The 14,931-nt window shown below is 35.6% G+C and overlaps 1 protein-coding gene across 1 annotated transcript in view; it reads left to right on the top strand.

Moving 5' to 3' along the window:
• The window catches only part of CSTF3 (cleavage stimulation factor subunit 3), a 107,062-nt gene that overhangs the window by 61,627 nt on the left and 30,504 nt on the right, over nt 1-14,931 (top strand). The window contains exons 2-3 of the mRNA XM_035902319.1: nt 1,285-1,386; nt 1,516-1,611. Coding sequence (XP_035758212.1) covers nt 1,285-1,386; nt 1,516-1,611 — 198 coding nt within the window. The remainder of the gene's footprint in view (nt 1-1,284; nt 1,387-1,515; nt 1,612-14,931) is intronic.

Consider the following 14,931-nt stretch of genomic DNA (forward strand, 5'->3'; position numbering starts at 1 on the left):
TGTGATGGCACCTTTAATAGGAGTATCAGTTCTCTGTCCTGTTCACTTTTTCATCTTCAGAGCTATGTATTGACCTAGATCCAATATTAAGAATTAAAATTACTTCCTTGAAGTAATCTTTTAGCAACTGACAGGCTTTTTTTAGAATTTTCTGTACAGTAAAGCAGTCAAACTGTGCTATACAATACTGAATCATATATTCTAACTAATTATGTAGCTAACTTGTAACATTTCACAAGAGAGGTCTTGTAGTAATGATTTGGTTATCATTACATCTCATGAAGGCAAGAATTTACTTGATTGTGTGATTTGGGACTGCTAACATTTGCCTGAAAAGGAGTCAAGTTTGGAAAGTTAGTAAATAAGCTGTTTGGAGCACAGGTCAGAACAGTTATTTCATGCTTAATAAAAAAGTTCGTATCATTTAGTGTAGTAACAAGCATGTATTTTAGGGTTTGTCTGGGATGACAAATGATCATCAGATTTTAATTTTTTTATCTACTTTGTGCTAATAGTGTTAAATCTAGAAAAAATCTGGAGATCATAAAAAAAGGTACTTCTACAAGTCTTTAAAAGAACAATTAACTTATACTGTAATAGTAACTAGGTTAACAAGTTGACTTTCAATTTGGTAAAGCTTTTAGTATAAAAAAAAGCCTTTAAACTCCAATATAATGTCTGAGTATAAAAAAAAAAATTATTTAAAGTAGTTAGTGCCAAAGCTACAGGAAGGCAACTGTAAGAATACACTGACTGACAGCTCAGAAAGTTAACATATTGTGCTTGGATAACATGTATACGTTGCTGCTAGAACTGTCATCTAGTTTTCTTGTTAAATGTGTAGCTTGTGATACAAAGTACTTACTGTCCTGCATATATGGAATGACTCATGCAGTAACCTGGATTTGTTTGGCTGAGGTGTAATAGAAGAATTGGTCTGAATTTACTATTTGCATCCTAAAAGTTTCGGGTCGGTAAAACTTGCAGTGCAGTACATTTTCTGGCAAACTCAAATATGCTATAGTGTTTTAGAAACATTTAGTCAGTTTAGTCTAGCTTTTTGCTAGATCACTGGTAATGTAGAACTTGTTGTGGTAAGAGTGTATTGTCTTACTGGTACAGCTTGTTTTCCAGATAAAATTACAATTTAGTAGCTCCAATATAAAAACTGAGATCTGGAATGTTACATTGTCAGAATGTTGTCATTAACTTGACTTTGTAGCTGGGACAGAACTTTTCAAACTCTACTTGTGATCTCTTATGTCTTCTTTTTAATTTTTCTAGGCTGCCGAATATGTCCCAGAAAAAGTGAAGAAAGCTGAAAAGAAACTAGAAGAAAATCCATATGACCTTGACGCTTGGAGCATTCTCATTCGAGAGGCACAGGTTTAGTGACATAGGATTACATTTCCTTATCTATGGTCCACTCACACTATTTGGTTCTGGAGTAAAACCAGCATATTCATTTACATAAATCATAATATTGTAAATGCTGTTTTGATTTTCAATTTTTAGAATCAACCTATAGACAAAGCACGGAAGACCTATGAACGCCTTGTTGCCCAGTTCCCCAGTTCTGGCAGATTCTGGAAACTGTACATTGAAGCAGAGGTTAATATTTTTACATTTTTTTCTTATATAACATTTAATAGGAATTTAAGTTTACTTTCGTAAGCATAAATAAGATAGGCACGTAATATCTAGGGAAAAGGGGATTTTAAATATGCCTTGCCTTTATTTTGTAAAATAGGTACAAAGGAGTGATTAAAATGAATTCTAAAGTTTTGGGTCTTTTATGAGTTGATGATTGTTGCATTATGGAATTGCAACAACATTAAAACCGTTTCAATGGTATTGGAGTGCTTTAGCCTTTTATTTACTTGTCGTGTCAATTTATTGCCTCCTGTGTCATTTATTTAGAGGACTTTTTTTTTTTATTTATACGTACAAACTTATTTGAATGACTTTCTGTGAACGTTTGGATCTTTTAATTTTTTTGCTTTCTTAGGGAATTGTTTCTGTGAACAGTGTTTTCAGGGAGGGTGTGGGATGGAAGCTGATTTCTGGAATACAAATGCTGGGAAAATGCATTAGCACAACTCATTAGCTTCTAAAAATCCCAATACAATTGTGATTGTTTACATAACTATATAAAACTTCCCACAAAGTGCATTGATCATTTAAACAGTCTTTAATGACATGCCATGAAATGCACTGTATAGTTGGATTTTTTTTTAATAATAAATAATAATTCTGTAGCTGATAATTAATACTAATACACATGTTTTTTGTGGGCATCTTCTCACTGCACATTTTTCTTAAGACAGATCTTCTACATGCTAAACTACAGGGGTGGGGACCTGTGTTCTGTAGATGAGAAATGAGATAAATTTTTTTCCATTTTACATGAAAATTGCTAAGCAGCAATCTGAGTGGCAAAACTGCATTGTATAGTTATATCTTATTTTACGTTAGACTACGTATTCAAATGTGTTCTGGCAGTAAATTTGGAAGATTCTTAAATAAAATCAGGATCATGCAAATATAACAAAAATTTTTATATTGCAGTTTATAGTAAGGTGTTATACTGCAAAATAGTGCAACCTAAATTTAATATTACCTAATTAAATATTGTTGAATTTTCACTATTTTGTTTCCAGTAGTTTGTAGTAGTAGTTGGAATGTTGGCGATTGGACATTTTGGGAGATTGTGAATGCACTAACACATACAGATGTGTATTTTACCTTTTGGGACCCTACAGCCAAATCCATTAGCCTCTTGTACCCTCCAATATTTGCTACAGGATCTAGTGTTTAAAATCTAATCTAGTTTGATGATTACATTATCTGATTTCTGTGCTTATTTAAAACCTTTATTTTTCCCATGCGTGAAATTTCAAGTTGAATAAGACCACCTCAGAAAACCTGTACTACATTGTAGATCTTTAATCAGAAAGTACCATTATGAGTGTAAAGCTTCTTGTCTGAGGCTGCTTGTCTTGAACCATGTTCAGAGATGAATTGACAGACATTACTAATTTATAATTTAGTAGTATTTAGAGACACTAACAGTGGCAAAGCTTAAAACAGTTTAGGGTATAATCTCTTACGTGCTTCTTCAAGGAAGGAAGATCATCTTCTACCCAGCAGGTATGGTAACCAGGTAACACAAGGTAAATTTGAGAAGGAAAGAACTGGCGTAAAGATCACTTCGCTCCTTTGTATGTGCGTGTGTCTGCCTATAACTACACTTCAAATATAAGAGAAATAGAATATGGATTCTGTTATTCAAAACAATGGAAAAACGTGAACTGTAGAGTTCTGGTAGACATTACAGAAGATGTTGAGAGGGGTTGTATTTGAAAGAAAAATAAGAGGTTACCTTTTAGAAATTTATCTTTAATCTTAATAGGCAAATTTTTAAAATCCCAATTCTGACTTACATTTTCAACTTTTCTTTCCTCGTTCCAGTAACTTCTCTCAAAACTCACATAGCGACTGATTTAACTAAAAAGCAACATGCTTATCTCTGCCTTTTTTTATTATATGTAACCATTTAGTAGCTATAAGCTGAAATAACTTTTTATTCCCAAATTCCTCTCTGAAAAATACATATTCACACAATTGGGCACTGTTAGTGTTGTTTTAAGTTGCATATCATATGTACAGTCCCATCTGAGAGTAAATTAAAAATGAAATGTTTTCTCAAATGTTCTTTTAACAGCATAGTTGAATATAAATTAAAACTTAAATTAATTTTTGAAGGCTACCTGAGATAGAAGAGTTGTTTTGAGGCTTCTTTTATTGCAGCCTTAAGATGTACAAGGCACGTAGGGAAGGTATATTCCAAGAGCTTTTTTCCTTGGAAATCTTAATAGTCTCCTCCTGCTAGAAAGTTTCTCTTGGGCACTTCAGAAGTATAGATCTTTCCAGCCTTGAGTTGGGAAAGTAAACCTGTGGTAAATCTTTGTTTAGCGTTGCTTTTGATTCACTTTCAATTCCTCAGTATTTAAATCTGAAAATTGCTAAGTCTTCAGTCATCTGTAAGCTGCGTTATTCCTGATGTCAAAACAAGCATATGACTTTCCTCTTTACCATGATAACATTTCCTCTTTGCATCACAGAAAGAAAAAAAGGGAGAGGAAAGTGGGAGTTGTTTTCTTGCAGGTTGTCTTTCACTAGAAAATTTTGTCCTCTGAACAACATAAAAATCTCATAAATCATTACATAGTGGTGGTCTGTTATTGGGAGATGAGCTAGGGTGAGGTTTATGATCGTGGCCTTACAAAAAAGGAATTAGCCCTTTAACATTTGTGTTCTTTATAAAATTATTAGAAATCTTTAAATTTCCCTTTGCCTAACTTGAGGAACGTTCTTTTTAGTCACTTCCCAATCTTCAAGTAGAAATCATTGCTTATAATCTACATGAACAAAAACTGTTTCCTTGCATATGCCAGTTCATTTTGTAATGTAAAACTTCTAAGTGCAGGCCTTACTGCTGTGATTGCCTCTTGTTTTTATGACAGTGTTTGTTCAGCTCACTGTCTCCATTTTCGTTTTTGTGTATGACTTTGTTCCCTAGCAGAATATAGTGTAAAGCAGCGCTCAGCACTTAGTGTATCATTTAACTTACTGCTATTGATATACAGACTGTGCTGAAGTAACTGAATACTTCATGTGTCCATTTTATGTGCCAAGCACCAATTCACATGCTCTGGTCTCTCTATTATGACTGGTTTGGTAGTCGGTAGAACACGGAGATTAACTGGGCAGAGCGTGCTTTGACAGTTTGTTAATGGGAGCTCTACTATTAAAGTTTGAACTGGTCAAAAAATTTTGATTCTCGCACTGGTTCTTATTTCTTCTGATGTTCAGAGAAGCAGTTGCAAGACATAGGAATAATAGAATTGGATGAAACAACTCCCAGCTCACAACATTTTTGGGTCATAGCATTTGAGTGCTTAAGACTCATGAGAACACTGTTTCACTTAGTGAATTTGACAGACTATGTAGTTATTTTTCGTAGGTATTTTGGCAAGTAAAATAGTTAACTTGCTATTCTGCATCTATTGAAATTTAGGAAATGGTTCAATAATGCCACTCTTCTTACTCAGGCTCTTGTTTTCCCTAGTTGCTTAAAGCATATTTTTCTCTTGATACCTTTCCCGTAAAAATCTACTTCCAGAAAACTCGAATCAATTCACCTGTCAGTGCCTCTTGCACAGTTTTAAAGGAGCATGTAAGTCTCAGTCCCACATGTGCCATAATGTTAAATTCATAGATCACATGATCTGGATTCTAGCCTGCTCTGCTGGTTTGCTGTGTCATCTTGGGTAAGTTATTTAACCTGTTTTGCCATTATTAAAACAGATACCTACCTACCTCACAGGGTTGTTGTGAGGCTCGCTTTAGTGATTGAAGTGCTTTGGGCATCTGGCTAAAAGGTGCTACAGAAATGTAAAAATAAATTCTGATGTAATACACTCTATGATCCCATAGGCCCAGCTGTCTATTACTATTTCCTTTGTCTCTTCGACTGTTTGAACCATCTTTTAGATTACAGAAAGACTTGATAATGCTTTTCATGCACTTGAAAGAACTTACTTTACCGATGTTGTAAATACTTTGGTAGTTCTGAAGCAAGCATTTGAAGTCACCTTTTTCTCTGCTAGTTTCCTTTGAGAAATCACCAGGTTGGAAATCCTCTTAAGCACATTTATTAAACTATGTTCATGTATTTGCAACTTTTTTTTAATGATCTAAAGAATTTTTAGCTCTGGTTGCTCTAAGTGGAAACTTTAATCTGTAATTGTCCTGAATGTTTCAGGCCAGTTCACACCACACTTTTTTACCATTTCCGTTGCTGAGTATTTTGCATTATATCCTGGTCACTTTGAACTGTTGTTAGTAGGGGTTGAAAGGTTGCCATCATTAAAGATTTAAAAATCGTAAGCACAAGACAGTTGTGACAAATACCCCAAGTCTAGAAAAAATAAATACAAAGCTAGTAACATGCGTGTAAAGTGTTTGGCTGTTAATATGTATTTTTCGTCTTGCGAATTTTGCAAGTAAGACTCCTGTGTTACTGCTTGTTCTAAAGAAATGCAACTAGATATATTTGTTCAGATAACTTCTATTTGATATGAACACTTTGAATTTTAGATGTCTCAGTAACAAACCAGATGCTGTTTGAGGTTTTAGAGGGTGGGATGAAAGCTTAGGGTTGATTGTTTTGCATTTCATCATATGCAATACATCAGTATCTTTAATTCATGTAATTCACACTGGTGTGGATGCTAGTCAGAATGTATCATTTGAAGTTCTTGTATATGAAAAATGTAAATAAAACCATTTAGAAAAATGATTGTTTTTGTTTAAAATGTTTGTGTTTCTTCAAAGCATTTTCTTCCCCTGTTTTATTTTAATCTGGTTCTGAGTTCAGAAAACAATTGTTATACGTACCACCAATATTCTTCTGCTTGGGGAAAAATGGGAACTGACTTCTGTCAGGATGAAGTCGGACTGATGAGAAGTCAAAGTAGAATAGACTTCTTGGCTGAGATTCTGTTTAGCGGTACTTTCAACTGAAAATATTATATATCTCACTAGCTGATCTTTGTTAATTTCTTAATGGAAGACATACCCATTATAATCCATGCCCACCCTGCTAGTCTACCACATTTCTCATAGTAAACTTATGCTTTTGAGAAACTGCCATACAGGTGCTCTGTACAAACATCCATATTGCACATTCTTGACTACCTCAGTCGGAGATTTTTAATCTTTTTTACAACTGTATTATTTATGATCTTTTCTTACTCATGTGTGGACTTGTTCCATTCCTGTTAATAAATGTTGTTCTGTCTGTGTGATTATTGTAGACTTGCACTGGAAAGCGAATGCAACTTCTTTCCTGTCTTTTCTACTCGATATGTAAATACAGGCATGTACATCTTGCTTAGTTGCCATGGTCCTACAAGTTGTATAATATCAGAAAGTTACTCACATAATTGACATTTGTAGTTTCAGAAGATGCGCGGTACAACACTAGTGGGTTTCTTTATAATTCTATTTTCTGTATTTGATCATTAAAAATATCATGGGAAGGTGTTAGGAAGTTTAATTTTTGAAGTGGAAGTGATGCCTAATGAAGAGATTACTATGAACCCTCTTCTATAGTGTGTTGCTGTTTTCACATGAATAAACATGAGCTATTTCTTGTTCTGTTGTATTCTTTCCATGTGGGGTGACAGAAACATCCCTATTAGAAGTTAGTTATATAAAAATCTTGTTCGCAACACTTGTGAAGTCTCACTTTCAAATGTAACAAGGACAGTGAAAACTTTTCTCATTGTGTGCTTTCTTTTTTGAAGTCACGTGCTGATCCTTCTATTGATGTTTTGAGGGGGAAATTTGTGTGTTAGGTTAGGCAAAAAGTTGAGCTGCTTTCTCATGCCTGAACGTGAAAGAACCAGAAGTAAAAATACAGAGCTTTCTTGTCTACCCTGTATTAGCTGCAGATTGGTTATCATCTGCATGGATGAGGGAACTATTATCATAATTTCTCATTCATTTCTACATCTCTTCCAGCTTCCAGTTGTCAGCTGGCTGAGTTTCCTGATGCTCTCTATTCAGATTTTGAGAAGCCTGATGGCTGAGAGAACACTTGCTGTTAAACCTTATCTATTAGTGCTACTACATAAAAAGCTTGACTTTATTTGCTGCAGAGTCTCTTTGCAGACTATAAAAAGGCTTTGAGTCACGGCTGTGATGAAATACAGTGGCTTCTCTTAGCTAGAAGCTTCTGTGAAGGCAAGCCATTCATTCTGGCACTTCTGTGTCATGTTAGTATAAATGTTCTTCGGTGAAGAGCGTACATTGGTTTTTCCCCTCGTTAGGGTATGCTTTTTCTCACTGATGGCTTCAATGTGACACGTGTTCTACATCCAGTAACAATTTGGGACTTCTGCAGTAAAGTTGTTTTGTAGCTAATAATGTAAGCTTTGACATCTTTCCTTTCTGACAAAAACCAGTTCAAAAGCAAGAAGAACTTATATTTGTTGGTGCATAACTGTACCATTGCACAGATGGCGTTCACATTTTTTTGTGGCACATTGTATACATGCAGTTTACTACACATGAGAAGATCTTACAGTGATTAGAATCTGATCTGTATTGGGGTTTAACGAGTTTGGTAGCAACAAATGTTTGTAGTGTAGAAGCACGGGAGCATTTCCAGAGTTCATTGGAACTGTGGTATCAGAAATGTTATAGTTTAAGGGTAGGCATTATAAGCAGAAAGGCATTCTTTTAAAATTTAGTTTGTGGACCGTTTTCAGTAATACTGCTATAGCGTGGAGTCCTATTGCATCTTGAGATGAGACTGTTTAATAGGACTCACTTCTAACCTGAAGTGTAAACGTTTTGCCTGGGTCTGTTTCCTTTGAAACAGATTGTACTAAGCCATGTGACAGAGTCCATTCACAAGTTCCAGCGAGCACACATTGCTGATCCTGTCACCAAAGGTCTTGTAGACTGGTTGTTGGGCTAAAGGCTTTCAGAGCTTTAATGTCTTCAACTTATTCCAAAAGGAGGAGAGCTAGAATTGTTGGTATGCTGAGGAAGCTTGGTGATTTTACTCGTGCTTTCACATCCACTCTGTGTTTCAGCAAAAGTTATGGAGCTTATGCGTATTTCTAAATTGTGTAGTCTTTATCATTATTAATTCAAACTGTACCTCTGAATCAACTAATTGAAAAGTTCAGTAGTGTGACGGAGGGTCAGCTGTCTTACCTTATTTGATTCCTGTAATATGACTACTATAAGACTTAGGCTTTCTAATGAGGGCAGCTCACTCTCTCCAGTTTCCTATGGTTTGCATCAGTGCATGAAATGAGAGAGTAAGAAATCACCAGTATGTGAAACTGAAAAGAGCAATGACTGTACACTCTTTGAAGTGTTAACCCATGACCATAGCAGAACAAACTCTTACTAGCAGTCTGATACTTCTGTATTGGTTTATGTGAGAATGAGTATCAAATCCGTTTTAAACAATACTTTGCAAATCATGCTTTTGGACTAGAAAGATAACTTGCAAAATGACGCTTGGTTGTTTGATGTAGTATTTTATATCTCCAGACTGCAGCAAAGCCATCAACTTCCTTCAGGCGTTATCTCTCCTGGAAGTACAGATTTTCAAACACGGTTCTTGCTGTTTAAACAAAATGAAAATCTCTACTCAGATTAAAATGGGTTAGATTTACAGAAATGAGGTGGCAGGTATGTAGTTACATATGTGCTGTCCTGCAGATAAAACAGATGTGGTGAAGTTAGTGTGTGTGCCAACTTCATTGTGCCTAGTGGAACTACATTTATACGTGAAATATGTGTATGTTTAAAATGTTCATAGTGTGACCAAATAGGAAAAAGGGCAACTCAGTTGCAGCTGGGTCTTTGTTTTGTTTTTCTTCAGAAAGAGGAAGATGCCTTGTCAAAGAACAAAATGTTGCAAGGGTTTTCTCTCCCTTCCTGCATCTTCTGTTTATTTCTCCTGTTTGGAGAAATAAAATATATAACATTTGTTGAATCTAGTTGGTGGTATCTTGTTAGGGTATGTATGGGGGTGCTGGTACAACTTCCAGTTGTCTCTTAATTTAGGAACTGGTTTAGCATATTTTCAAAATAGTTTCAAATTGGAATTTGAACTAGGGAGTGTCTTGTCCTTTCTTAATACTGATACCATTCATCTTAAATCTACTTTCAGGCTATATGAAGGGGAGGAAACAAATGTTATATTTGACTTCTGTCAAATTCCGCATCCCTGCAGCTTCTGTTAAAGGCTTGTTCTCCAGTATATACACACATGTATATGTTGTTCTTTGGCTTGTTCTCCAGTATATACACACATGTATATGCTACTTAGGCAAGTGATGGATAAGAAGTAAAAAAAAAAAAAAAAAAAAAAAAAAAAAAAAGTACATAGTATTTTCAAAGTTAGAAAGGAATGTAAAGCAACAATCAAATGCACTATTTAAAGTTCACTGACAAAATTTTGATTTAGTTTTTATGGTTAAATGAAAGCATGCTATAGGTTCCATGCCTGTGGATTCCTCAGGAATCTCTCAAACTATGTATATGTATACATGTTCATTGATGTGTATATACATGTTTGTGTATAAGATCACACAGCATAATTAATGTTCTTTTAAAGTCATACTAAATAGAGAACTGAGTGTATGAGCATATCAGTGGAAATTGTGTAAGATAACCTACTTAGATTACTTAAAAGTTTATAAGTACTCATAACTTACAAAAATAATTTGTGCATAATCTTCAACTGGAATATATTTAGACTAACAATGAATGGAATTTTTCAATGTTCTATACAGCTTCAGTCTGAGTGCAAAACCATGACTTGATGCAGTGTGTAAATGATGGGAAAAATAGAGCTAGATTTTCTGCTTTACTTTCCTTGTCTCGAACCCAGTATTGGCCTGCCTTCTCTTCATTCCTCCCTGTCCATCAAAAGATTGGTTTTGTGTGTTTTCATGGGCAAAATTAGAAGCGTATTTGCCGTTAAGAATTGTGGACTCTTATCAGGTATTCCTGTGGGCCATATCTTTCAGTGTGCCCTTGCAATTCATATTTCACATGACAAGGAGGTCCCAGGAGTTGAATTTAAAAAGCGTGATTCTACTTCACATTTTTCATGGGGCAGAAAGCAGGCAGGGGATTCCCCTGTAATGAAATAATATTTGTAACTTTTTTCTGCTTTTCTGTACCTTTCCTGATCTTGTTTAAAAAAAAAAAACCAAACCAAAATAATCCCATGAGAAACGTCTTTACATCCTAATTATTGCAGAAGAAATCTGGTGCTCTTAACATCTCTTTAATTATGCTTATGCAACTGCATGGCTGCTGGTGAGGTTGTAATGGTATTGCATTTATAAAGCACACAAACACATTTAGCAGCCTATGATATGCAGTATGTTATAGGAATAGATCTGAATTGGGTTTAGTTTAAACTTTCCCTGAAATTTGGTTTAGTTAATCTCTGCAGCTTACTCTTTTGTACTGTATCACAGATATTTAGAAGATAAAACTGTAATTACATCATATCATGCAGGAGCGTGAGGTGTAAGAAGCCCCCTCATTGATGTTACTCTTCTGGAGAACAGGATGATGGTAATTTAATACATGTAGGCTTTCATCTACTTGAAGGTATTATGCACTTCTACTGACATGCAATTAATGTAAGTTGAAGATAAGTGACTGACAGTGAATAAGTTTACAGAAAATTGCTTTTGTAACACATCTTGCTGGTAGAAATTTAGCTTGCAGTTTTCCTTCCCTTGGCTATGCCAGTTGACCCCTTGCCCCAGACTTTCCATAGACCTTGCAGTGATTAATAGTTGTAGTACAAGCAGTATGCTTTGAAAGTCTACCTGCATAACCTGGTAGTGTTAACAAGTTCATACATGAAGAAAGATTTCCTTCATGCTAAATTAGAATGGCAAGCCTTACACCAAGAGCCTTAAGTCTAGTGGTTTTAATTTCAGTAGGGGAATTCCATCGTTCTAGTACTGACTGTGGCTTTGGGAATTGTAAATTCTGTCTTAATTGTAAAATGTGCTAGAAATGCTTACTCCATGGTGATGATGACATCATTATGTAAAAAGTAACAAAGTACAGTTCATGTATAATGAAGAATGTAAAGTTTCAAATGGGCTGGTCTTAAACTGGGATGAATCTTTAAAAGGACAAATAGGTGCCCCGACACCCCTACTAGCTCCTTAAGGTTTTCTTTATAAAAATGCACTCTGAAATAGTCCCCAACGCATGACACTTTGGTTGCAAGTTAACTGAAAAAAATGCTGTGCATGCAAGCTAAAATGTTTAATACAGAGCTGTGTCCCCAGCCCTACCCCACCCCCTACAAAAGGGAATTGCCCTGGTAAGTATATGTTACTTGCCCATTACTGTTGCCTGCTAGCTAGCGTTCCTCAGGGAAATGTTATCAATATATTTATGTCAAACGAAATTCTGCACAGTAGTACTCGAGCAGGATGGGCAATATAAGTAGTTGTTTAAAACCTCAGGATATTCCATGGTATTTGGCCGTGATAAAATCTTAGTGCTGGTAAGCCTGAGCAGGAAACTGGCTGCACAATTTACTGTGAAAGGGTAAAACTTTAATTTCTCCACGTAAGATGTGACTAAACATAATTCAGGCTTTTTTTTTTTTTTGTAAATTCAATTTAATATTGCTATTTAAAAATTATATCCCATGCTTTTTTGTGTGTGTGTGTTAAAGATGAGTATTAAAAGGGACATACTATGGAATTTTAAAATTAGCTGACAGACTAATTCAGCAGAAATAGTTTTCTGGCACAAAGCAGATTGAGGTAAGTTTCTTTTCATAATACCACAAAGTTTCTACTGTTCTTGCTACTAGTCTTAGCTGTTAAAGAAAAAATTACTGTTGCGTAAGAAATCTCACCTATTTACAAAAAAGGCACAAAGTTAGATTTACATGTTTGTCATTTTACTGATGTTCCTAAAATTCAGTTTTACTCCCAGAAGAGTTTTTCGGGGTTTTTTTTTTTCTTTCCCATTTGCAGAAATTCTAAAAATAAGGTTAGTTTTTTAAATTTGTTAATGAGAAAAAGACAGGTGTTTCTAATTAAGCTTGATAAATCTTTGGCATGAATCAAATGAAGACACTGCACTGATGATGTGGTATCATTAGCCTGGATGACAGACTTACAGCAGTCTGTCATTTCTGCAAAAGCCTCATAGTCAAACATTTTTCATTGCTCTTGGGCTGTACTTTTCTGCCTCCAACACACAGAAATCTGGACCAACTGTTAAGTTGCACTCACTAGTTGACTCGCTAGTATTGTCTGTGTTTTGCCTTTCTCCCAGGCTGGCAGAGTGGCTAAAAACTGTCTAGACTGCAATCTTTTTCACCAGTGTGAGCAGCTTTCTGCTACAATCTATATTTGAGGTCAGTTCTCTGCTCAAGTGCTGGCTGGTTCAGTGAATCACGGAGGTTTTGTAGTGATGCTTCACCATGTTGCTAAATCTTCAGACTGGACTTTTAAGTGTGCTGCGTCACCGTGATGATGTACACCAAAAATGTGTCAAGCACTGTCGTCTTCCAGTGCTAGGCTAAAGTTTGAATGCAGAGAAATTCATGCCTTCTCTTGAGAACCTTGTCTGCCTTGCTGTGAGCTGCATCTTCTCAACTTAGGTAGCTTACATTATGTTACAGTAGCAGTTCTCTGTTTTATACTTAACCAAATTTTTTTTGCTAGTGATAGAGGTCTATCAGTAAAGCTACTGTGTTAGTTACATGCTGCTTTTACAGATGGTGGTTTGTTGTTGTGTGCTTTGTGTCTTTACATCAGACCGAGTATTCCTCTTGGCATCCTAGCTTAAAGCAGCCAAAGATAACCATCTTAGTATTTCTGACACCCCTTGTGTGCTTCTGTGCAAATTAGATGCAAGAAATCAGCTGAGAGCCTACATACGATATTTTAACTCAGTGGTTGAAACTGGCAGGCAACATTCTTTAATGCAAGTGCTCTCTGAAAGTATTTTGTGTTTTTCTGTCCAGTCTTTGTCTATGTAACAAGGCATTTATCCTATCAGTTAAAGGAAAGTCCTCATGGTCCGAATCATTAAATAATTCCCTGCTGTCTGTCTACTGAAGAAGCTCTTTTTTACAGAAAGTTTTAGAACGCTTTACTTGGAGTTTCTGAATCATCAGTTATAGCAAAAAAACCACAAAATTATCAGTTTGAGGGGTAGGGGGAAGAAGTATCAAACTGACTGGATCTGTGCTGTCTCAAACAGCAGTTTCCTAGAATACGTCTAATTCTACTTTGACATCCTTTTTTGGTGTCAGGGTGTAGAAGCAAACTCATTTTTCACTGTAAAAAGCAAAAAAGAAGTGACATTATTAGTACCAAACAGTGCTTTACTGAAAAGAAACTAATTTTTCAGAGTGCTCTCTAGCAAGGGGGGCAGAACTACCAGCTGTGTTTATTTGTTCTGTACTTGTGTACATAAAAGTAGCAATTCCCATTTCTGGTCAGTAAGCAGTGGTTTCTTTCTAGCTTATGGGTCAAAGCTAATGTTTCTTCAGCAAGTCTAGGGGTTTACCTGTGCCAGTGTCCTTTCATTACTCCAAAATCAGAGTCTTTAGCTTAAATACTTGACCCTAACTTCTTGTATTTCTTCTCATTACACTGAGATTGGGAGAGGTGGGAGGAAACTGAGATGTCAGTTGTATTCCATCTCTTTTGCTAGGCTACATGGGCTCTGAGTTTCTATACTGCTTTTATGACAGGCTTTCGTATTTCATCTTTCTCATAAGATGAAATAAACTGCAAATGCATCTACCTAGCTGCATGTGAAAGGAATGTTAGCACATGACATTTTTTTTATTGAAATCTGAACTCAGAGCAGCTCTTCTCTCACTAATCCAACACCAATGTATTTCAAATAGGAACAACATAATGAACTTGTAAATGTCTTACAAAAAGTACAGCTGACTTATATGGGTTTTTAATCTTGTAATTGCACAGAGTGTTTAAAAAAAGAAAAACTACAGACCAACCTCACATAAGGTGTAAGTTATTTTGAGTTGACCTGTAAAGAGAGTGTAGAGCTAACTCCCCTCCCCTTTCAGTAGAAACGCCACCTGTGTAGCTTTCCCATCTAAAGCATGGGAACGTGTAATCTGTATTTTTATTTTCCAACTTCAGTGTATCTCTCTGTAGCCAGTTATTCGAGTGTAAGGTAGCTCAATAAATTATCTAAGCACTAATGTCAACTTCCATAGATTTAAAAGTACCTGTATGTATATTTGTCTTTTTTCTGTTTTATGACTAGTGGGACTATTCCCATAGGCTTTAGCTTTAACCT

The sequence above is a fragment of the Egretta garzetta genome, unplaced genomic scaffold, assembly GCF_000687185.1.
Source record: "Egretta garzetta isolate BGI_Z169 unplaced genomic scaffold, ASM68718v1 scaffold509, whole genome shotgun sequence".
NCBI lineage: Eukaryota > Metazoa > Chordata > Aves > Pelecaniformes > Ardeidae > Egretta > Egretta garzetta.